Source organism: Arachis stenosperma, chromosome 8, assembly GCF_014773155.1.
Source record: "Arachis stenosperma cultivar V10309 chromosome 8, arast.V10309.gnm1.PFL2, whole genome shotgun sequence".
Lineage (NCBI taxonomy): Eukaryota > Viridiplantae > Streptophyta > Magnoliopsida > Fabales > Fabaceae > Arachis > Arachis stenosperma.
Genome location: NC_080384.1, coordinates 33,362,560 through 33,387,583, shown reverse-complemented (window position 1 = coordinate 33,387,583; position 25,024 = coordinate 33,362,560). Strand labels below are relative to the sequence as shown.

The 25,024-nt window shown below is 29.9% G+C and overlaps 2 protein-coding genes across 3 annotated transcripts; both read left to right on the top strand.

Annotated features, from left to right (window-relative positions):
• The first annotated feature begins 3,848 nt into the window (after positions 1 to 3,848).
• Positions 3,849 to 5,141, top strand: LOC130945143 (transcription factor MYB102-like). Of its 2 annotated transcripts, XM_057873838.1 has the most exons (4): positions 3,849 to 4,076; positions 4,164 to 4,293; positions 4,369 to 4,735; positions 4,841 to 5,141. In XM_057873838.1, exons 1-4 carry the CDS (start codon positions 3,941 to 3,943, stop codon positions 5,045 to 5,047), a joined length of 840 nt encoding a protein of 279 aa, XP_057729821.1. In that variant the 5' UTR covers positions 3,849 to 3,940; the 3' UTR covers positions 5,048 to 5,141. The 2 variants fall into 2 exon arrangements, with proteins under 2 accessions (XP_057729821.1, XP_057729819.1); XM_057873836.1 differs by having other exon boundaries at positions 4,369 to 5,141.
• Positions 5,142 to 17,175: 12,034 nt separating this feature from the next.
• LOC130943642 (uncharacterized GPI-anchored protein At4g28100-like) lies at positions 17,176 to 18,202 on the top strand. Its single transcript, XM_057871613.1, has 2 exons — positions 17,176 to 17,763; positions 17,855 to 18,202. Exons 1-2 carry the CDS (start codon positions 17,188 to 17,190, stop codon positions 18,167 to 18,169), a joined length of 891 nt encoding a protein of 296 aa, XP_057727596.1. The 5' UTR covers positions 17,176 to 17,187; the 3' UTR covers positions 18,170 to 18,202.
• Positions 18,203 to 25,024: the final 6,822 nt, after the last annotated feature.

The window sequence follows — 25,024 nt, the reverse complement described above, 5'->3', positions numbered from 1 at the left end:
AAACATCTAATTTTATGACATGTCAAGGTGTTACGTGATCATATTTTTATTGTGATTAAAATAACTATAAGGGCACAAATTTAAAACATATATATAGGTATAATGGTGACGCATGATTGTTTTCTAGCCCACACACGCTCACTCAGATTTCGGATTCTTCGGTATAGATATAGATACGGTTGATAACCACATGTTGGAAACACAAAGGGATCGGAAACATGCATATATAATAATTTGCTTATTATATATTATAATGTTTAGAGAATGCAAGATATCAATCTTTCTGATTGCTAAATGATACAACTAAGTGTAAAATAGAGTAAACTATATATATGCTACGTTTTCTATTACATCAACAAGGACATAATCATTTTATTTATTTATTTATTTTAAATATGTATACAATAAATTAAGTTCAGCAGTGCCGTATTGTGTGTACAGAATTCAATGTAATATGTTAGTTACAAACTCCAGCGAAGGCGTATTGTTGCGAGGTCTATATATATAGTATATACCCTATGTCTATGAGACTATAACACTTTGTTATTGACTACTCTATTATTTTATAAGCTATGTGTGGTTATTTCAGCTCTTTTTGGGACACAGATAGATTATCTCTCAAACTAATCCTGTAATTAAGTTTATAACAAGAAAAACAAATGAACTCACCTAATAAAAACCTCTTTGAGTTTAAATCTTGTGCATAAATATTTTTTTCTAATTTGCTTTATGTAATTATGTTGAAATTTTTTTGGAAAATCAATATTGAATTTTATTAAATCATAGAAGCTTACAATGTTATAAAATTACGTATCCAACAAATTTAAACTAATAAAAAAATCTGTTAGAGATATATAAATATATAATTATTTGTGTATATCTTTTAAATTTTGGAAGAAGTGCAGTTTTTATAATCGAAAAATTTAAAATTTGATCTTTATTGAATCCTAAAAATAATTCAGCATAAAACATAAACAAAAAATTATATAAAAATTCATGCAAACTCAAAAGACTCTGTGTGATAAATAATTATTTCTCTAATAATTGCTACTAATAATAATATGTATGGCTCAAGTAGTTAAAGCCTTTGCAAAGCCTGAATTTAGGATTATTTTTAAGGAGAAAAAAGTGATTAGTTAAAGGGGAAAAGAGCTCTTTCTGTTTAAAATATAGTATAAGGAATGCAATAATAGAAGACTCATTATTAAAACAAATTTGCATTTAGAATTTCAAGTTACTTAAACGGAGCATATGATATTATGTACAGTACCAATAATTATCACTTGTGGACGATCTTATTAAATTAAAAAATTTATATTTTTTTCGTTTATACGTGACGCTATATATTATATGCATTATTGTTCAACATGAGAACAGATAATCAATAATAATGGCTGTTCTATATAGATTATTATTCTGTGCAAGCAAGGGCAAAAAGAAGCCACCATTTCTCCAGTAATGAAGCACATCATAAGGACTTCACAATGAGCAAGCAATTAATAGATCGTATGAGATCTCCGACTGTTAATATAATAATCTCGTCTATCTTTTTTGGGAAGAAAAATAAAGAAAAAGAAAAAAGTGAGAAGAAAATAATGAAACTAACACATAGCATTTGACTTGCAAATCCCACATTAAGTTAGATGAAAGGTTGATGGATTTTTGCACCTGATTTTCAAATGGCTTTTTTGAATGTGTGGTCACGAAGCATAAACTCATCATGGATCAATAATCTTCACCTTGCTTGTTGCAAACCGCAGAACACAGATGGCAACAGTTTATAGAAGCGTTGACTTCACTCTTTGGAATCAGAAAGACACTTGTCTCGCTAACAAGCTCTCTTCCAAGAAATATTGGCCACACATTCCTCGACATTTGTATAAGAAGTGACACATCATTTAGTTATCAACCCAATGATTTGTTTGAAAAAAAAAAGAAGTTTTAATAATTTCTAAAACATTTTAAAAAAATTAGAGTAATCAAAAGTTTTTTAAGTTATTAATATGTAGTTAATAATATATTTTTACTTGTACTTGTTTTTTAACAAGAAAAAGGAATATAAAATATTTTTAGTTAGTTAATATTTTTACTTTTTAAATTGTCTGTAAAACTGTTCGCTATGTAATATGACTCAATTTTACACTATCAGTTAGCAATTTATTATTTAAATAACTTTTTAAATAATTGATGTAGAAGGTATTTATTTTTATAAAAATATTATTTGTATATTAAATTTAGCTACTAAAATTAATTTAATGTAAAAAATATTTATTTTTATAAAAATATTATTTGTATATTAAATTTAATTATTAAAATTAATCACTATATATTTATATAAATATATATTATTTAATTATTTTTAATGTGTATTTTATATTTTAATATATATTTTATATTAATAACTAATTTTAATAACTAATTTTAGTGTATATGTAGGATAGTCGTTATTTTTATTAATATAGTAACAGAAACACGCATATATAAGCTATAAAATATGCATAAAACGAAATGAGATGATGAATTTATAAATCGCAGTGAAAACAAAAATATAATTCTTATTTTGACACCAAATAAGTTAATGTGCTCCGATCGCGATTAGGATATCATTAGGATCTAAACTCATATGTTTATAGATTATATATCAATGATTTGGCCTATGAAAAAAAAAAAGAAAGGGTAAAATTTCAAATCTATTCAAGAATGAATGATACTATGATACAACCTATTAGACTTGGTATATATTATTATGCAATTAATAAAATAATTTGATAGCATAGATTTAAATCATATAAACATTTATCTATTATGATTGAAATTGATACTTTAATGCGCATATGATACCCATTTAAGAAGTTTCCTATCTTGAGTGACCGACTGGTGTAATGTAAAAACTTGGCAATCAAAGAAGAGGTAACGGTAATGTATAGGATAAGTTAGAACCTTACAACTTATAAGACGTGACATTAGCGTGTAGAGAAATTCAAAATGAAAGCTCAGAAGGGTGAAAAATGAAACCCTACTAAAACCAAGTAGTAAGTTATGTAACAGAAAAACACATTTTCTCCAATGTTGATAAGGGAACTTAACAACCTTACCGTCCATTGCAGCACAGGATGAATCTAAAAGACTAAAACCAAGGTCAAACTCAAAAACTTTCTCACCATGCAAGAAGAGTCAGCTCCATCCCTTGTCTTCATTCCTTGTTTTATATACAACCAATGTTGATTGTTCAAGTTTACATTCGTATATGTATACTATTTCTTAACAAAAATAGTATTTATAAATTAAAATTAGTCACTAAAATTAATTATTAATATATTTATTTATAAATATATGTAATTTAATTTATTTTTTAATATATATTTATATTTTAACATATATTTTATATTAATAACTAATTTTACTAACTGATTTTAGTATCCATATAATATGATTGATTAATTAATTACTAATATACTGAACAAGCCTACTTTAGGTAGATTTCCAATTATTCTATAGGTATTAGTATATATGTACGTCTTTACCATTTTTAACACTTACAAAAATATTTACCAATTACTAATGAATACGGTAAAATTACAAGATAAGATCGAATTAATTAGCCAGTGCATATATTTTGTCATCATTAGTACAGTGTTTGATGAGTTAAATTAATGACTTTGAAAAATTAGTTAACTGCTGAATATATGCAGAAGGAACTATGGATATAGCATATACGTAGAAATGCAAAATGAATGTATAGAGACTAGAGAGTACGTGGCAGTAGGGCGGCGCCAAATCATGTTGACTTCAAACATAAAAGAAACCCCTGCTTTTTCCTCTTGTGCTATAAAAACACATAGCCAAGTTTTCCTTTTCAGTAGAATCTTCATTATTCCACACACCCTACATGCCCTTTTGAAATACTAAATTAATATTCTTGTGCTTGTTAGCTACCACAATGGGAAGACTACCTTGTTGTGACAAGAATAATGGACTCAAGAAAGGTCCATGGACACCAGAGGAAGATCTCAAGCTTGTCCACTACATCCAGAAACATGGACCTGGAAACTGGAGATCCCTCCCCAAGAATGCCGGTAAGATTATTTATTATAATATTTTTTTATTTCACTTTCTTTTCTCCTATTTATTATTCATGTAGATTAAAAAAATCATAATCATAGGTCTGCAAAGATGTGGCAAGAGTTGCCGCCTTAGATGGACAAATTACCTAAGACCTGATATCAAGAGAGGAAGATTCTCCTTTGAAGAAGAAGAAACCATCATCCAGCTTCACAGCTTCATGGGGAACAAGTAAGCCTCAGAACGCGTATTATGTTAAACAGTTTAGTCAAATATATCAGACAGTAATAATGTTTCTGCGTTTAGGTGGTCCGCTATAGCTGCGCGATTGCCAGGAAGAACGGACAATGAGATAAAGAACTACTGGAACACACACATAAGGAAAAGGCTGCTAAGAATGGGGATTGATCCGGTTACACATGCGCCGCGACTCGATCTACTGGACATGTCCTCTGTATTAAGATCAGCTTTAGGGAACCCCTCATCAATTCTGAATCTGCAAGGCTTGTTGGTCAACCCTGAATTGCTCAAGCTTGTAGCCACTGCATCCCTATTATCTCATCAGACACAGAATCTACCACAACTGATCAATGCTGGGGCGAATTCCGATTCTCAACAACTACTGAATCATCAGTTTCAGATACCAAATCAAACCACCAATGTGATTGACTTGGTGAGTAATAATTCATTTGCTACTACTCCTTCTTCATATCTTGGGGAGAATTTGAATGTGTCTCAGCAAAACCAAGTTGATTTGTTCGAGAATGAATTGTTACAGTACATAAACAATGGTAGTAGTGATCAAAACATCGGGTATGAATCGGTTATGTCAACGCCTCTGTCGACCCCAACAACAACGCCTTTGACTTCATCATCAACTTATGTGAATAGCAGCAACATAGAACAGGAAGAGAGGGACACATATTGCAGTGAGGTTTTCAAATTAGAGATTCCAGAGAGTCTTGATATTAATGACTTCTTGTAAATATATATCTACTTTAAAGTAGTTTGCAATTTTCTTTTTCCTTTTGTTGTAATATTTGATTTTGGACCATACAGAATTTGTACTTTGGTTGTTATTTTACTTCTTTGTTTTCTTCAATTTCCAGTTGTCAATACCTGTGTTGATAACAAATGTCTATTTTATAAACAGCTTCTCTTTTTTACAATCTCTAGTTTTTTTACCCCATAGATTTTCCCTAGCTAGTTACTAATTATGTATATAATAGAATAATAGTTATTATTATTGTATCTTTGCAATTTTCATAATAAGCACTTTCTTTTTATGAGTCAATTTCTAAGTTAAACTTTTCTCACCTAATAAAGGAGAAAAAAGGTATATTAGATGGTAACGGAATCTTGTATAAGGGAATGTTACAAATTATCAATTATATTAGGTGTATATTAAAATTAACCATTAAAATTAATTATTAATATAAAGTATATGTCATAATATAAAATATACATTAAAAATAAATTAAATAATATTTTTAATAAAATTTATATAATACAACTTATTATCAAAGAAAACTATCACCAATCTTGCTCACCATTAGTTGGAGGAATAATTATTTGAACCTAAAATTAAACTTTGTTTCAATATAAAGACAACAAACAGACAATATTACAACTTAATTTTCTTGAAGTTTTTCATAATTACTTCGTATACTCGTAGAAAATAGAAGCAAATTAGATATAGAGGTGATAAAGTGGGTATAGTTCTATTTCTTTTTTTATTCTGTTTTATTTTATCAAAGTCTAACTAATTAAATATGAGGTGAACTAGTCTGTTCTATCAAATAAAGTGAATTTAAAGTGTTATCTCGTTCTGTTTTATGACGAATTGACGGATCAATGGGTCAAGTTATCGCATTTAACATTCTTTTTTAAAAAATTAATTAAAAATAATAATTAAAAAATGAATATAAATAAAAAATAATCAAATTATAATATAATTTTTTTATTTTTTTTAATTTTTAACTTTAATACAATTATTTAAAATAATACACATCAATAAAATCATCTTTATTTAAAAAAAAGTCATATAATTTGAGTATATATATAAAAATATAAAATAAAATAAATAAAGTTAATAATAAAATAAAATAAAATATTTAAAAATTATATAATTCATAATTTTTGTAGCGCTAATCATTTTTTTATTTAAAAAAAATTTTGGATCAGTAGGCTAACCAACTCGTCCAGTCAAAATTCGCAAATTTGATGAATTTTTTAATTTAGCAAATTTAAAATCCCAGTTTGGCCTGCTTTTTGGTAAATTTGGCGAGCCGGCTCGACAGATTCAACCCATTTTATCGTCCCTGGTTAGATGCAAGACCATTTCAAAAAATAGAGAGATTGCATAGTGGGTAGTGAGGATGGTTCTCATAGAGTTTAATTTTTATTGGCACGAAACATCATTTTCCATCACATGCCAGATTCTTATCCAAAGTTGCTTCAAAGTTGTACATGTGTGTGTACACAGTACACCACACACTTTTGAAGATCATGAATAATGATGATGCTTTTAGACCAACGAAAACGCGAGCTTTAATTACCTCTATTTCATGCGCTTTAATAATTTCGTATCTATAGTCTTCAATCATCATCGCTAGCTAGCTTATATTATCCTTCTTCTATTTGCCTTTCGGCACACAGGGAGTGTGAGTTGTCGTGTGCCATTATTTCAAAGTTGATCTTTGACATTATTTATGATTATGATTACGCTTATGAATGCGGCGATAAAAGTGAATTCTTGTCATTACATGCTCAATTATTCTAAAAAATCCTGTAGGAATTGCTTCAACAAGAAGTGGGAAACGAAAGAACATGCCATTTTGTGGAGATTGTGGTGTTGGCATATTTGTGTCCATGTGTATGAACAACTCACTTTAGAATGCAAGCGGAGAAGGTTGTATTTTATAGGGTATCTTTTTACTTTCACATTTAGATATGAGACATTACGATAAGGTGGATTTGTTCCTCACTCACCCACGATTGAAACACAACTCTTAAGCTCCAAAAGTAGTTTCCTTTTGTGCTTCCTGTTGGAGAGATTTCAAACACGGAACGCATCTTAGCTTCCAGAAAAAATTGGGGCAACAATCATATCAATAATCAACTTAATTATCAAAAGGCCAAATAAAGATTTAGTGTTCAAGGTTTAATTAAGGTTTAGATCCTTAAAATTAAATGATTAAATTTGTTTCTTTGATAATATGTTTATTAATTTTTCCTTAATAATCTTATTACATTAAACAACATTTAATTTGCTATAAAATGAAGGAAAATTCATCTATTTTGCATTAATAATTAATTTTCTCATTTTGTGTGTGTATATATGTTGCACCATAGCTTAGTCCAAAAGTAAACTTTTTATGTTGACAATTAGAAAAAGTTATCATCATTTGTCCAAAAAGGAAAACAGAAAAAGTGGCATCAATGTGGAGCCTCCTCATATTTTGGACCATTAGTTCCATAGAGAGAGAGACTCGTCACATGTCAAAAAACAACAATATATAGTCTTCTACATTTTGTTCATACAATAGCAAATAACACGTGATATTAATACTAATCCATAACATTTAACATCGTGGAATCTTACGTAGTTACGTTCTTCATCATCTTTGTAATTCTATTACTATAATATCGTTCTTCTATGTCCGCGCAAGGTGAAGCACACAAGTGATGAACGTCTTAAAGGGCATCCTTTTACATTTAAATTTTAGCTGTATAATCATCATCATCATCATCATCATCATCATCATCATCATCATATATATATATATATATATATTAAGTTGGCTATATGAATTAATTTTGATTTTGTGTATATACAAAATAATATATCATGTTTAGGTAGCAAAAACTATATCTTTTTAATACACAAAATAGTAGTAAAAACTACATATTTTTTAATGCACAAAATAATACATATTTTTTTTCATAATCTTCAATTGAAATGATCAGAAGCCCTGTATCATATTATTTGGTTTTAATTTCTTTATGAACCAAGGAGTTAAATAGATGGAAAGGGCTCTTTTCTAATAAAGAACGAGATCAAACCCGTTTATTTTTTATTATTAATTTTATTAGAAAATATATTTTAAATAAAAAGTAAGTAAAATATTTTTTTTTGTTCCTAAAATTTACCAAATATTTTAAAAATATTGCTAAATTTTTTTTATTTTAAAAATTTTTAATTTTACATTAAATGTATTCCTGCAACTAAGTTTTATTTTAAAAAATTTAGGACTAATATCCAGTAATACGCTTGACAACTAAGAGCTATTAAATTATGTTAAAGATTATTTTTATAAATTTGTCGCTAAATTAATCCTAACTAAAACTTTTTTAAATTTTAACTATTAAGATATATTTTATATAAATCAAATAAAATTAAAATAAATTAAAATTTAAAATATTTTTAAAATTTTTAACAAAATTTATATAAAAAGAATATATTTAACCTTAAAAATATATATCTTTTAATCATTTTTACTGACCTGATTTTGATGAGGGTAAAATGTGAAAACCCACCACCCATTTGACAAAAGGCAAATACATACATCTTTCACTAATTTAGAGGGTTTTTTCTAATAAAAAAATAAAAGAAATTATTATTTCTCCAAATATAATTTTTGGACTTTAATTTTTTTAAATATGATTTTTTTTTTACATTTAAGTAAGTTCGCCTGATCCGACAAACTCTATAAAAATTGGCAAGTTCGCCTAACTTCGGCAAACTCTATAAATTTTAGAGTAAATGCCCTTTCCGGTCCCCTAACGATTTATCCGATGGACTTTCCACCCCCTAAGAAATCTAAATATCCAAATCGATCCCTATCTATTATGATATCTGTACGTTCCAGTCCCTACAATCGGTTCCGAGCAGGTCACTGGCTGATGTGTCAGTAACTTGTCCATGTGGGTTTCTCTCCTTCATAATTGGGACAAATCGCCCCCTTAACCTTTGTTGAAATGTTATGTTTCAACAAGAGCGTTATTCCATAAAACACCTTCCTCTCCCTCTTCATTTACATTTAGCCCTAATTTTGAAACATTTCTCCTTCCCTCCAAAAGAGCGTTACATTGAGGACATGCGATCGTGCTGCACCACTGTGTGGGAAGACATTGACTGCATTTGGCAAATTTCTTTGAAACGGTAAGAAATCTTTCGTTCTCTTCTACTTACTTTATCTTTCACTGTAGTCAAGTTGAGGAGTGTGTCAAATAGTAGAAGTGAAATTAGCTTTGATAACTCAGTTCTCCTCTGCATGGTGATTATGGGTAGATGGGGTGAAGCACTAGCTTTGTTTGATGAGTTAGGGTTATTGCGAAACTATAATAGTGATGTTAACTTTGAAAGTTTCTACCTTTCTGTTTATTGAGGAGTTAAGAATTCTTAACTGATAAACATTTTAGTCTATTTGCTGTTGATTAAGTTTGAAGTTTAGCTCTGTTACTAAGTTATAGTTTGAATTTTTACAGATGTTTGTGTTTGTTATCCCTTTTTTCATCATGGTGGGATACTCAAGAAAGATCCAAATGGAGTGTTACGATATGTAGATGGAAAGATTGAGAAATTTTCACCCATGGATATTGATTTTGTCAACAAGAAGGACTTGGAAGAACTCTTTAGGGGATTGGGTTATCTAGAATACAAAGAAATTTACTGGCTTGATCCAGCAACAAGAAACCTGGAGTTTGGGCTTCATATCCTTAAGGGTGACCAGGATATTAATGATATGTGTAAAGTCACCCTAAGTTGTCCAGATACAAATGAGTTCTACATCTACTTTGAGCACCCGGTAAGTCAACCAATGGCAGTCAAACCAGAGCCAGAACCAAAGAAAGAGCCCGTCGTGGTCATAGAGGAATCCTCATCGGATGGTGGATACAAGAGTGCCGAGGATGAGGCCTACAAGCCTCCTCCTCCTGGTTATGAGACTGATAGTAGTGATAGAGTCACCAAAAAGACGTGGAAAAAAAACAAAGGAAAAAGCATCAGTGTCTCCATCAAACAAGAAGAAAGTGTCACCTAAGAAAAATGATAAGAAATCATCAAAGAGGTATACTAGGAGGAGGAGGAAGAGACATGTGCTATACGGTGAATCTAGTAAAGAAAATCGAATTGAGACACCTCCTAATGGGTTGGGTTCTACCCAAGGGCCAGTAGAAATAGATATGGGAGGGCCAGTAGAAGATGAACTAGGAGGTCCAACAGTGGTTAATGAGAATAGTGACAGTGATGACTACAACTATGAATATGCTTCTGAAGAGTGTCATAATCCGGTATCTTCTGAGGATGAGAGGACAATGCACGGACTTGATTTCAATGAAGAAAATGAATATGGAGAGGTTCAGTTTGATCTTGGAATGCAATTTTCGAGTATGGAGAGATTTAAGAAGGCCTTGAAGGATGTATTTGTCTGGGATGGAAGAGATTGCATGTATATCAAGAATGAGAAGGAGAGGGTCAGGGCTAGATGTGCGGAGGAGAACTGCCCATGGTTGATATATGTGGCAAGGAACTCAAAAACAATGGCATTTGAGATAAAAACATTTCACAACAAGCATACATGTGGAAGGGATTGTGGAAGCAACTTGGCCGATAGGGCATAGGTCACAGATAAGCTGGAAAAAAGGTTGGCAACACAGCCTAAGCTGACACCGAGGGAAGCAACGGAGCATATGAAACAGGACTACAATGTTCAGGTCCATCCAAAAATGATCCAAAGGGCTTTGAAAGCAGCTAGGAAAATTGTTGTTGGGAATGACAAGGCACAATATGAGAAGTTGTGGGATTATTTACAAGAGTTGCACAGGAGTAACCCAGGCAGCATGGCTGACATGTGTGTTGACCCAATTTCGCAATCTCTACCGCTGTTTGACAAAATTTACATATGCTTAGATGCGTGCAAAAATGGGTTTGTTAAGGGTTGTAGACCACTAATAGGCCTAGATGGATGCTTTTTAAAGGGATATTATGGAGGCCAACTCCTAACTGCAATGTCACTTGATGCTAACAACCATGTATTCGTTATTGCATATGCTGTTACAAGAGCAAAAAACACAGAGAACTGGATGTGGTTCTTAACTCGACTTCAGGATGATTTGGGAGACCATCAAGTGCGCGGATGGAATCTCATGTCCGGCCAACAGAAGGTAACAACATTTGCCAACCTATTCTAATATTGTTTATAATTCTGCAGAGTATAGTTGGATTATAGTGTAGATATTGTTTTATAGATACAAGTCTGCACAAGATAATTGTCTTATTAGATATAGACTTCTGTTGCACATGTTGGATTATAATTAGATGTTTGTAACAGTTATAATTGGCATGCCATTTTCAGTTTTATAAATGCAATTCTGCACATTATAATTGACTTATAATTAGTTTATGGCTATAGACTTCTGTTGCACATGTTGGATTATAATTAGATGTTTGTAACAGTTATAATTGACATGCCATTTTCAGTTTTATAAATGCAATTCTGCACAATATAATTGACTTATAATTAGTTTATGACTTATAATTGGTTTATACCAGTGACTTCTATTGCCAGCAATTGGTTTATAATTAGATGTCTGTAGCAATTATAAATGACTTATATTTGGTTTTTAAACCAAACTTGCAGGGACTTATGCGTGCAGCAAAGGAAGTCATGCCCTATGCACACCATAAAAATTGTGTATTGCACATTTAGAAGAATCTTCAACAAAAATTCAATAACAAGTAAGTAAATGGACTGTTATGACATGCTGCCAAGTGCACTACTCAGGTGCAGTTCAAAGCATCAATGGAGAAGTTTAAAAGTGAGTGTCATGGAGGATGAGAGTATATGAATCAATTTGACCCAGCAGTTTGGTGCAAGGCATATTTCAGTCATGGTCCGAAGAATGACAGCCTCACCAATAACATGTGTGAGGTTTGAAATTCTATAATAATTGAGGCTAGGGAGAAGCCGATTCTAACAATGTGTGAAGAGATAAGGTGTACAATAATGAAAAAGATAGCCAAGCACAAGAGGATTCTAGGGAGGTGCACTGGAAAACTGGCACCAGCGCAGCAATAGAGACTTGACAGGCACATTAAACCACAGAGTCATAAATGAAATGCACAATGGAGCGGAGATAATGACAGGGTTCTATTTGAAGTTACTAGGGGAAAACACAAATTGGGCGTCAATCTCCAACAACATACATGCACTTGCAATACATGGCAGTTGACAGGTAAACATTAATTATAATTCTTGTCTTGTTATTTTCACAATTTTTAGAGCATCATATTCATATTTTTGTTGCTGTTGTATAGGGATGCCATGTGTCCACGTAGTTGCTGTTATCTCTAAGTTGAGAATTAAGGCTACCGAAGACTTTTTGAGCCCTTATCTCACTATGGATGCTGTGAGGAAAACATATGACTTGTCTGTAAATCCAGTGAACAGCGAAGAATTTTGGGAGAAGACAGACCATCCAAAGCCACAACCCCCCAGGATAGTAAGACCAGCTGGTCGTTCAAAGAAACGCAGGACTGAATCCGGTGCACCCCCCTCCCCCTCCAGTGATAGGCGACAAAGTGAGAAGAACTTTTCAGGTAACGTGTAGCAAATGCGGGGAGAAGGGGCACTATTATAAAATATGCAAGGGAGCACTAGCTAAACCCGACTGGCAACCAAAAAGGAAGAAGGCAAAAGCGGCTAGCAAAGCTTTGGTTGTGATGACTGAAAATGTAGCTCCTGACCCTCCCCTATAGGGATTGTGGCTGGTATTGATGGTGGTGTAAATAACATACATGTTGAAGAACCTGAACCTATTAACCTGGACCCTCTTGTTAGTTTTTTTCTTTAGACAAGTATTCTGTAACTCGTATACATTTTGGGTTGTGTCTTTGAGTATTCACAATGAGTTAATATTTGAAAACATATGTGACTGCGAAACATGTTTCTGTCATACAGGATACGGCTAGGAAAAATAAGAAAAAAATGCCAAAGAGACCGCATGTAGAGCCAGATGAGATAAACATTTCACAAAATGCCCCAACTGCAGAGGTAAATAGACACACCATAGTTCTTAACTTTTTTTTTAAAACACAAAAGATGTAATTTTGGAACCCAAATGTGATTCACTATTGTTTTACCAGGTTCTAGGAATTGATCAAACTACTCCAATGAATCAGGCCACAACTCAGTCATCAAAGGCTCAGCCCCATTCTGCAGCTCCAAAGTTAAGGCCCAAACAGAGTGTCAGAAGGCTCCCAGGTCCTCCAATGCAACCCAACGAACCTCCTCACAATGTACAAGTCCAACCAGAAGGACAAGGCTTAGAGAGAACCTCTCATGCAATTTCTAATGAAACTTTGGCAGCAGCTAGCATTGGGACCTCATTAAGGTTATTCAAGTTCATTCCAACTCCAAGAATGAAGCCTCCACCAAAAATACAGTGATCGAACTTGCTATATGGATATTATGTTGTTTAGGGAATGTAGAACTTTGGTTTAGGGGGAGACTCTATCTTAGTTATTTTGGTTATAGTGTTGATGTTATGATTAGGTTCTAATTTGAAGTCTACATAATACTCAAAGTTAATTTAGAGATACAGTCAATTTTTTTGTTTTTGTTTTAGTATCAAGTTGAAAAAACACACATGGTCTTATGAGTGAAACTCTGGAGCTATTCATATTTTAGAGTGAACTTTTTGTAAAACACTCATACTTTGGTTTGTGAATCACTTAATCACTTTATATGTTGGTTTCAACTTTTATGAAACTCTCAGGAATTGGAGTGCAATTTCAAATGTCTCACAGATTTGACTATTTATTTACATTGTTATCTTCATAGACATGTGTTTCACAAACTCATAATAATACAATATGATAATATCTCAATACACTATTTTAAATTCTAATAACTACATGAAATAAAATAAATTAAGTATCACTGAATTAGAGTAAATAATCATAACATCAGTTGTTGTCTTCATACAAGCTATGAATTTCAACAATAATTTATTAAGTAGTTGTCTTCTATTTATATAACTTTGCACACCAAATCAAATTCACATTTTTTTCAATTAACCCACTGCAAATTGATGAAATTATAAGTGTAACTGCAATTCCAATTAAAAAAGTGGTTAAAGTTCTGCATTTAGTGTTGCACTTCTAAATGTTTTTTCAATTTTCTGCTTTGCCATCATTACTTCCAGTGCCTCCAATCTTTCTTCCATCGTCTTCAAACTTTCAACCACACCATTTTGATTGGGATAAGCTTTATGTGAATATGACTCAACATATTCATCAAGCCAAGCAAAGTATTTGCAATGTGGAGCTGCGGTCTGCAATAAATAACACTCCATGGTAATGGCAACGAATTTTGAAACAAAACTAAAATTGAAAAATGATTACCTTAAAATAAGAGCAACCAAAAAAAAGTCTGTTCGAATTTTCTGCAGTGCTAGATTGAAACAATATTACATCTGTGCCACAATGACATCTGGGTGCTACAAATCTTTTCTTGCCTTAGTTTGTCTTTTCTCCTATACTCCCAGTGGAACCCAGAGTCGGACTCCAGCACAAATTCTTCCCAGCTTCATTGCTTTCCTCCACGGTTCGTGAAGAAGAGTCTCTGACTTTCATAGCCATATTGTTCTTCAGGAAAAAAGTCCTTATCTTCACTCTACACACAATTGAAGACAATGAAGAATAAAGAAAAAACCCTAAATAACTATGAACACCCATGAGATAACTGCTCATAATGAAACACAACGTTTCAACAAAGGTTAAGGGGGCGATTTGTCCCAATTATGAAGGAGAGAAACCCACGTAGATAAGTTACTGACACATCAGCCAGTGACCTGTTCGAAACCGGTTGCAGGACTGGAACGTACAGATATCATAATAGATAGGGATCGATTTGAGTATTTAGATTTCTTAGGGGGTGGGAAGTCCATCGGACAAATCGTTAGGGACCAGAAAGGGCATTTACTCTAAATTTTATAGAGTTCGCCTAACCCCAACGAACTCTATATAAAGCTTTATGAAGCACACACTTTTAATCTATATCATTGTCTAGAAAATAGTATATAGATCTACAAACAGTACATAGAAGTACACAAAAATACACGGATAACAAACATAGCTTCTTCAAGGATCTTTTTTAATTTATAATTAAAAAATTCTGGTTAAATATGGCTTATTCCGATGTATCTATATATTTTTAGAAACGATAACAATGGTTGTCATTGTTAAATATTGCTTATTTTTTTAATTTATAATTAAAAAAAAACCTTGAAGAAGCTATGCTTGTTGTCCGTGTATTTTTGTGTTCTCCTGTATAATCTATATACTATTTTCTAGACAATGATATGGATTAAAAATGCGTGTTTCAAAAAAATTTTTATATAGAGTTCGCGTGGTTAGGTGAACTCTATAAAATTTATAGACTGAATTAGGTGAACTTGCCAATTTTTATAGAGTTCGTTGGGTTTAAATGTACAAACAACAACAACAAAGCCTTGTCCCACTAAGTGGGGTCGGCTACATGAATCAAACGACGCCATTGTGCTCTGTCATGTATCATGTCTACAGAGAGACCGTTTACATGTAGATCTCGTTTGACCACCTCACGGATGGTCTTCTTAGGTCTTCCTCTGCCTTTCGCTCTTTGTCCATCTTCCATCTCATCCACCCTCCTGACTGGATGTTCTATCGGTCTTCTTCCCACATGTCCAAACCACCTGAGACGCGATTCAACCATCTTTTCCACAATGGGTGCTACTCTAACTCTCTCCCTTATATCTTCATTCCTTATTTTATCCAATCGCGTATGACCACTCATCCATCTCAACATCTTCATCTCTGCCACACTCAACTTATGTTCGTGCTCCCCTTTAGCCGTCCAACACTCCGTACCATACAGCATAGCCGGTCTTATAGCGGTGCGATAGAATTTACCTTTAAGTTTTAAAGGCACTTTTTTGTCGCATATAAAACCAGATGCACTCCGCCATTTTGACCAACCTGCTTGGATCCTATGATTTACATCCTGTTCAATCTCTCCATTATCCTGTATGATGCACCCAAGATACTTAAAACTTTTAACTTTTCATAGGATGTTTTCTCCAATCTTCACCTCTATATTGGAGTTTTTCCTTCTCAGACTGAATTTACATTCCATATATTCCGTCTTGTTACGGCTTATGCGCAGACCATACACTTCTAGAGCTTCTCTCCATAACTCCAACTTCTTATTTAGGTCTTCCCTTGACTCTCCCATAAGGACGATATCATCGGCAAAAAGCATGCACCATGGCACAGGCTCTTGGATGTGCTCTGTGAGTACTTCCAAGACTAAGGTGAAAAGGTATGGACTTAAGGATGATCCCTGGTGTAATCCTATACCAATAGGGAATTCCTCTGTCACACCACCTTGAGTCTTCACACTAGTTGTGGTCCCATCATACATGTCTTTAATTGCCCGAATATATGCGATCCTTACTCTCCTCTTTTCTAAAACCTTCCATAAGACCTCCTTGGTACCCTATCATACGCTTTTTCCAAATCAATAAACACCATGTGCAGATCCCTTTTATTACTACGATACCTCTCCATCATCCTTCTTAATAGGTATATCGCTTCAGTGGTAGATTTGCCTGGCATAAATCCAAATTGGTTCTCTGTTACTTGTGTCTCTTTTCTCAACCTCCGTTCTATCATCTTTTCCCATAACTTCATAGTATGACTCATAAGCTTAATCCCTCTATAGTTTCCGCAACTTTGTATATAAAAAAAAAAATAGTATCTGAAAAATTAAAGTTAAAAAATGATGTTTGGGGAAGTAATAATTTTTGTTATTTTATTATAGAAAAAAATCTGACAGTGTTATTGATCATCATAGTGTATGTATTAAAATTAACTAAAGTTGAAAACGAATTTCTTATTCAATTGATTGTTAGAAGAATAAAGGAAGATAATCCAAATATCTGGAGAGAAGCAGCCAAATTTTGTGAGAGACTTTTCCATAGGTCTTACTATCATAATATTATGTCCCTACAGCCCTACTAAGTTACTCCTCTCACCAAAGAAGAACCACTTTCACAGTTTCACTCAAACACACTAAAAAGATGCAATCATTCACTCCCATCATTCTCTTCTTCATCACTTCTTCACTACCGCTTCTCGCTTCCTCCACCACCGTCCCTTCATTCCCTCTTCAACCTGACACCCAAATCTGCCACCTCGACCTCTCCGACGAACTCTTCGGCGGCGTCAACCAAGCCTGCGCCGGCGACACCCTCGACCGCAGCCGCTGCTGCCCTGTTCTCGCCGCCTGGCTCTTCGCCGCTCACGCCAGGTCCGCTCTCGAGCTTCCCCCCTCTCCTCCTCCGGCCTCGGCCGGAGACCTACCCATGATGCCGGACGACGACTCTCAGAAGTGCGTGGAGACGCTGCAGGAGTCACTGAAGAACAGGAGCGTGTTGATTCCGCAACCAAACGCGAGTTGCGACGCCATAACGTGCTTCTGCGGTATCAGGCTTCACCGGATAAGCTCGTTGAGTTGCCCCGCGGCGTTTAACTTTTCCGGTGGAAGCAGTCACGGTGGTGGTCTTGTCCCTACCTCTGCTGTTGTCAACTTGGAGAAGAATTGCCAAAACTCTTCCTACGCTGGTTGCACCAAATGCCTTTCTTCCCTTCAAAAGGTCACTATACATTTCTAAATATATATATTTTTTTAAATATTGACATAAAAATATTTGAAATGTTAATGTTAATTTGGTAATTGGGAGGCAGTTAAAAGGGAAGAATAAGGAGAAGGATGAGAGGGGGCGGAAGATGTTGAAGCGAGACTGCCAGCTAATGGGTCTGACGTGGCTGCTGAGGAAGAACAAAACCGCATACATACCAACGGTGTCTGCGGTGTTGCGCGCCATCATGTACAGTGCTCATCCGCACCAATCAAAATGCAGCCCTGATCAGGAAAACATGCCCTTGGCCGTTGATTCCCTCCAACTAGAAAAGGACCACGCCTCATATCACCCCGTGAAACTATTTTGGATACTCGTACTTAATATTGTTGTAACCATCGTCCTCATTATCTCAGTTTGAAATCAACGCTTTCAGGTTCTCGTCCCGTGAAGCTATTGGACAAAAAACATACAATGCGGATTCATTCTGACTTTTTGTCTTTTATGCTCGTACATTTTGGATCTTCATTCACGCTTTTTTTTTTCGTCTCTACGTACTGCTTGTGCTGTGACACCATGAGATGCATACAATTTTTACATTTCTGCTTCTCAGCTCCCATGGTAGTTATATTCTTTTTTATTTATCAAATTTAATTTCAAAGAAATTATTTAAATTTATACAGATGATTTAGTAATACTTGATTTATATCGTTCATCATATGATTTGGTTAATTACCTAATTAATTGATTTGTACCATGTTGGTCTTTTTATATAGTATATTCCTAAAGTACTTTTGTAGGGAGGGAGGAGCAGGCGAGCAGCTTCCTAGAATAGAACTGATTAGTGAGTATGTTGGTCGAGAAGGGTAGATAAAAACAAAGCTAAGATTCATATTTTTAATATTTTTAAGGAGAGTATTAGGTAAACAATGACCATTTTAAACAATATGAACAACTACCAATCAAATAAAAATATACTACACTTTTAAATTATTTATCTAAATTTTAATATTAAAATAACCATCCGTACACCTACTGAAATGAACATTTGATATATCTATTATTCATATTATTTAATATTTTTATTGTCTATCTATATTTTTTCTATTTTTAATAGAGAAACAGATCAAGATATTGAATTTGGGAATCACTCAAATAAAAATGTTTAAAATATTTTTTTAAATATAATTTTAAATAATTAAAATTTAATACGATAAACTAAATTTTAAATTGACTAAATTAATATTTTTTATAAAAAATGACTACAACAATCTTATTATAAAAAATTATTAAAATATTTTTATTATATATATATATATATTAAAAATCTTAAATTTTAATTTTATAATAAAAAATTAAATAAAATTAAAATTTATGAATTTCAAAATAATAATAATAATAATAATAATAATAATAATTTAGTCTTTATTTTATAATAAAAAATATTATAATTATTTTTATAAAAAATATTAATTTAAATTAATTTAAGATATAATTTATTAATTTTTTTTATTAAATTAATTTATCTAATTTAATTTAATAAAATAATATAATTTAATTAATTATATATATTAAATTTTAATTATTAAAAAATATCTTTAAAAAATATCTTTAAATATCTTTATCTTCCATTGAATTTTGTACAATCTAAGAAAACGGTGGTTCCGTAAAATCTTAGTGTTTATCTTTTATTTTTTGTGGATCTTTCTCTCGGCTGATTCCGGATTAAACTGTCAATTGAGGCACATGTCACACTTTTTGTTTCTTCAATTCAAACCGTTACCATAAGTCCATCACATAAATAATCAAATAAAAAAATATCTATAACAATATATAAAGCCAATACAGAGAGTTGACCATAATTTTAGTGTTTAATTTTTTTGGACTATATTAACCCTACAATAAACTATTTAATAAAGCAAATTATAAGAACAAAATAGTGTTAAAATTTGTTTTAAAAAATCTAATAACTTCCCACTAAAATAAAAACAGTTTTGTTATTTCTATTAACTTCCCACTAAAACGAAAACAGTTTTGTTACTTCTATAAATATAACAACGCATCTTCCATTGCCTCCATCCACTGCAGTTTAGATTTTACTTTTCTATATTTTTCTTGCTGTTCTGTTCTTCTCCTTTCTTCAACATTCTCACCTCCATCCTCTTCCATTGCATTCATCCATTGCAGTTGCAAATTTCATTGAGTTACTACTTTTACGCATAACATTCACTTATATCTCTTCTCTTTAGTTTATTTATCTAATCTATATTTTCAGTCATTTCTCTGCTTTTTTAATTTATTCCCAACTTTTGACGTATGAAAATAGTACTGTATCTCCTTTTATTTTTATCAATTTAATGTAAAAAAAAAAATAATTTTTTTTTGTCTTATCAATTTGATGCAGAAAGAAAACAGTTTCTTTTTATTTGATATCTGTTTTTATTTTTTTATATGTCTTTGACTATTAATGATTGAATGAAAAGTTTCATAAATATTTTGTTAATTATTTTTAAATGCTTTGTAATAATTTTTTTTAATTTTCTAAAATATTGATTATGTAGAGTATTATGTTCGAAATTTGAATACATAAATATTTACTTTAAAACTAAATTAAATTATTAATTTTGTCTAGCACAATATTATTTTTTATTAATTATTAGTTTGACAGATAACACAATAAATGTAGCAATATAAAAACTTTGTTAATTGATTTTTTAAATAATTTGGCGACCTATAATAAGAATTTTGTTAATTGATTTTATTAATCTCTTTTTATTTTTAATCTATTTTACATTAGATAATATTATTTTTTATTAATTATTAGATTGACATATAACATTTAAATGTGGCAAGATAAGAACTATAGTATACATTTTTTATTGTTTCAACCTTTATGATTATTTTCTTCTCTTTATTTTTCTATTTCATGAGCCATGTAAGTTTTAATTTATTATTTTTCTATATATATATATATATATATATATATATATATATATATATATATATATATATATATATATATATATATTATACGTCTAACAACAATATATAGAGCCAATACAGAGAGTTGACTATGATTTTGGTGTCCAATTTTTTGGACTATATTAATCCTACAATAAACTATTTTGGAAACTAAATTATAATGACAAAATAGACATAAAATTTATTTTGAAAAATCCAATAACTTCCCACTAAAATGACAGTTTTAAAAAATGTAAGACAGAATGTAAATTGCTAATAAATAAAAAGAAAATGGACTGGTATGAATATCAATATCTTCACATTCTTCATCATCTTCATGCTTTGTTTAATTCTATGTTAGTTTTAGTTTACATCGTTTGTTCTATCAATATCTTCATGCTTTGTTTAATTCTATGTTAGTTTTAGTTTATATCGTTTGTTCTGTCATTGTCTTCATTCTTTATCATGTTCATATTTTGTTTAATCTTATACTAATTTTAATTTATATCCTTTTGTTTTGAGTACGTTATCCTTTCAGTAGTTTAGTTTTTACTTTTCTGTATTTTTCTTGCTATTCTATTATTCTCCTTTCTTCAACACTCTCGCCTTCGTCTTCTTTCATTGCCTTCATCAACTGCAGTTGTTAATTTCATTTAGTCTTACAGCGGTTACTATTTTCATATATAACATCCACTTATATCTTTTCTTCTCTTTAGTTTACTTATCTAATCTATATTTTCAATCATTCATCTGCCTTTTTAATTTATTCTCAACTTTTGACATATGAAAATACTACTATGTTTTTTTTTATCAATTTAATGTAGAAAGAAATATTTTTTTGTCTTATCAATTTGATGCAGAAAGAAAACAGTTTCTTTTTATTTGATATGTGTTTTATGTTTTTTATATGTCCTTACCTATCAGTAATTGAATGAAAGAGTGTTATAAATATTTTGTTAACTTATTTTTTTTAAATTACTTTGTAATAATATTTTTTAAATTTTTTTAAATATTGATTATGTAGAGTATTATGTTCAAAATTTGAATACATAAATATTTATTTTGAAAATAAATTAAATTATTAATTTTGTCTACCACAATATTATTTATTTTACATATTGGCTAAGTTATTTGATTGGCATATATATAGGACGCAAGAAAATTCGCACCCATCAAAGATTCGTTAAAAACATTAATATGTTAATTTTCTAAACTATCTAAGCTATTAATTATGTAGAGTACTGGATTTGATATTTAATTATATAGAGTATGGTTGACATTTATTAATTTCCTAAATTGTATTGCAAAAAAATTAGTTAATTTTATATTATTTATTTGTCACATAATTAACATATAAAAGATGAAAAAAAGCCTACACCTATCAGTAGAATAAAAATTTCTCACACATATTTTGTTAACTTCTTTTTTTTTTATTTGTATTCTATTTTACATTGGATAATATTATTTTTATTAATTATTAGTTCGACATATAACACAACAAATGTACTTTGTTAATTAATTTTTTAGAATTTTGTTAATTGATTTTGTTAATCTCTTTTTATTTTTAATCTATTTTACATTAGATAATATTATTTTTTATTAATTATTAGATTTACATATAATAACATTTAAATGTGACAAAATAAAAATTATGTTATACATTTTTTATTATTTCAACCTTTATAATTATTTTCTTCTCTTTATTTGTCTAACTCATGAGCCATTTAATGTAAGTTTTAATTTATTATTTTATATATATATATATATATATTCTATTTTGTAAACTATTTTATTTTAATAGATTTTTTAATTAATTTATTTTATTGTATTTTTCTTTTACTTTAAAAACTTTAAGGGTCTAATGATCTTCCGTTTAAACGATTCTAATTATACGATCAAGAAGTAGTTTAAGAGAATAGGTTTGAATTTTGGTAATTTATTAAGTCTAACCTTTATACAAAAAGTTAAAAATATTCTGAAGTCTTGAACTTAAAAAACTATTTAATAATAAAATTGAGTTTGTTTAAGATCGGAGAGAGAGAAAGAAAAAGTTAAAATTTTTTAATTAATTACAAAAATTCACCACCATCAAAGCCATTAAATTTGAGTATTTTAAGTGAGGATTAATAAGAAGCAGTAATTTAAGTGAGGATTAATAAGAAGCAAACGAGAACGATAAATCTAAAAGTTTTTTATCTCTCTTTATATAGTGTTTCACTTTAAGTAACTATTTTAAATAGATAGTATTCAAATAACAAACAAAATAATAAAAAGATTCGCATTAGATTATGAAAGTTAATCTCATCCTTATAATACAATGGCATTATTTCAAAACATGTAAAATAAAATAATAAAGTACACTTAAATTAATGTGCACAATAAAATAAATATAAAACTTAGATAATAGCAATCAAATATGAATAGCAATGGTTGTCTTTTTGTCCCAATGTACTATATTAAATTGCGACTTAAATTTATAATTATTAGTTTAAAAACTTACAATTATGTATTTTTTTATTATTTTAGTTAAAAGTAATATATTTTGATATTGTTTTTTATGATTATTGACATCAAATTTTGATAATTTGAAAAAAAAATTTAAATGCTTTATGTCTTACTTCTTTTAACAAAACTTCAACAACTCATAAAAGTTAACAGAATAGATAGTTATAAATCAAAGTGATAGACAAGATTGAAAGTTGCGATAATAATACTTGGTGATAATTAATTACGGTCGGGTGAAGAGAAGGTGGAAGGAGAAGAAAAAAATGAGAAAGGAGAACAAGGTAATATAATAATGGCAATGAGACCATGACAAGTATGTGTATAAAGAATAATAATAAGAAAAAAAAAGTGTTTGATATAGTAAAGGGATATAATAAAAATATAAAGTAATAATTTTGAAAAATAACAAAATTAAAGATAATTTAAAAAAATTAAATATAAAATTAAAAAGAAAATTAAAATATTTTTTATCAATTAGAAATATGCATGAAGATAAATAGTGTTTTAAATATAAATTTTTATCTCGACTTCAAATTAAATACTATTAAAAATAAATAACTAACCTTAATAACGTTTATAAATAGTTAATTTGTAAATAATGCTTTTAAATTTTTATTTTGATTTTGTTACCTATAATAACAACATACTAAATTTGTTTAATATCTTATTTAATTTAAATTTATAAATTTTATACGTTCTAAAAGTTAATTTGATAATTTGGATAAAAATTTTAAATGCTTTATTTCTTATTTCTTTTAGCGAAATTTCAACAACTCATAAAAGTTAATATAATAGATGGTTATAAATCGAAGTGATAGACAAGATTAAAAGTTGCGATAATAATACTTGGTAATAATTAATTATGGTTGGGTGAAGAGAAGGTGGAAGGAGAAGGAAAAAATGAAAAAGGAAAACAAGGAACTATAATAATGGTGATGAGACAATGACAAGTATGTGTTTAGAGAAAGATAGTAAGAGAAAGAATAGTGTTTAATATAGTAAGGGAATATAATAAAAATATAAATTAAAAATTTTAAAAAAATAATGAGATTAAAAAAATCTAAAAATTAAATATAAAATTTAAAAAAAATAAAATATTTTTTAACAATTGGAATTATGCACGAAGATAAAGAGTCTTTTGAATATAAATTTTTATCTCGGTCTCAAATTAAATACTATTAAAAATAAATAATTAAACTTAATAACGTTTATAAATATTAAATTTGTAAATAATATTTTTAAATTTATATTTTGATTTTGTTACACATAATTTTTAATTGAATAATATTGAAGCGGTTATATAATTATTTTTATGATCAATAAATCTGACAGTTTTTCAAAACTCGAAAAGTTATTGATAAGAAGATGTATAATGAATTATGAATGATTTTTTCTAAATACACAATTTTTATACTCTCCTATTTTTTTTATTAATTATTCTTACAGTTTGATATTTAAAACGAAAAAAATAAGCATTCATATTTCTTCTATCTTTCACTATTTATAAAAAAATGAAGGCCTCTTCATATTTAGATTCATATTTTGACCTACCACTTAAAATATATGAAGACAAATATGAATATTCATGACATTTAAGTAAAAATTATTTTTTGTAAATAACTAACATATATTTTAGTTTATGTATACTCTTTTTAAATTAGGATAATGTTATTATCATTTTTTAAATTATATTTTTTCTGATAATATATATATACCTCTCTATTGCGAGCTTTTATAATTTAATATTTAAAGATTTTTTATAGTAATTTTAATTTTAATAAAATATGATATAAATAAAATCACATCAATA

Excerpts from the sequence above, each read along its gene's own strand:
- LOC130945143 (XM_057873836.1), top strand. The coding sequence starts at position 3,941 with ATGGGAAGACTACCTTGTTGTGACAAGAATAATGGACTCAAGAAAGGT. Across the intron at positions 4,077-4,163 it reads ATCCCTCCCCAAGAATGCCG|GTCTGCAAAGATGTGGCAAG; the intron begins GTAAGATTATTT and ends TCATAATCATAG. Across the intron at positions 4,294-4,368 it reads CACAGCTTCATGGGGAACAA|GTGGTCCGCTATAGCTGCGC; the intron begins GTAAGCCTCAGA and ends TTCTGCGTTTAG.
- LOC130943642 (XM_057871613.1), top strand. The coding sequence starts at position 17,188 with ATGCAATCATTCACTCCCATCATTCTCTTCTTCATCACTTCTTCACTA. Across the intron at positions 17,764-17,854 it reads GCCTTTCTTCCCTTCAAAAG|TTAAAAGGGAAGAATAAGGA; the intron begins GTCACTATACAT and ends ATTGGGAGGCAG.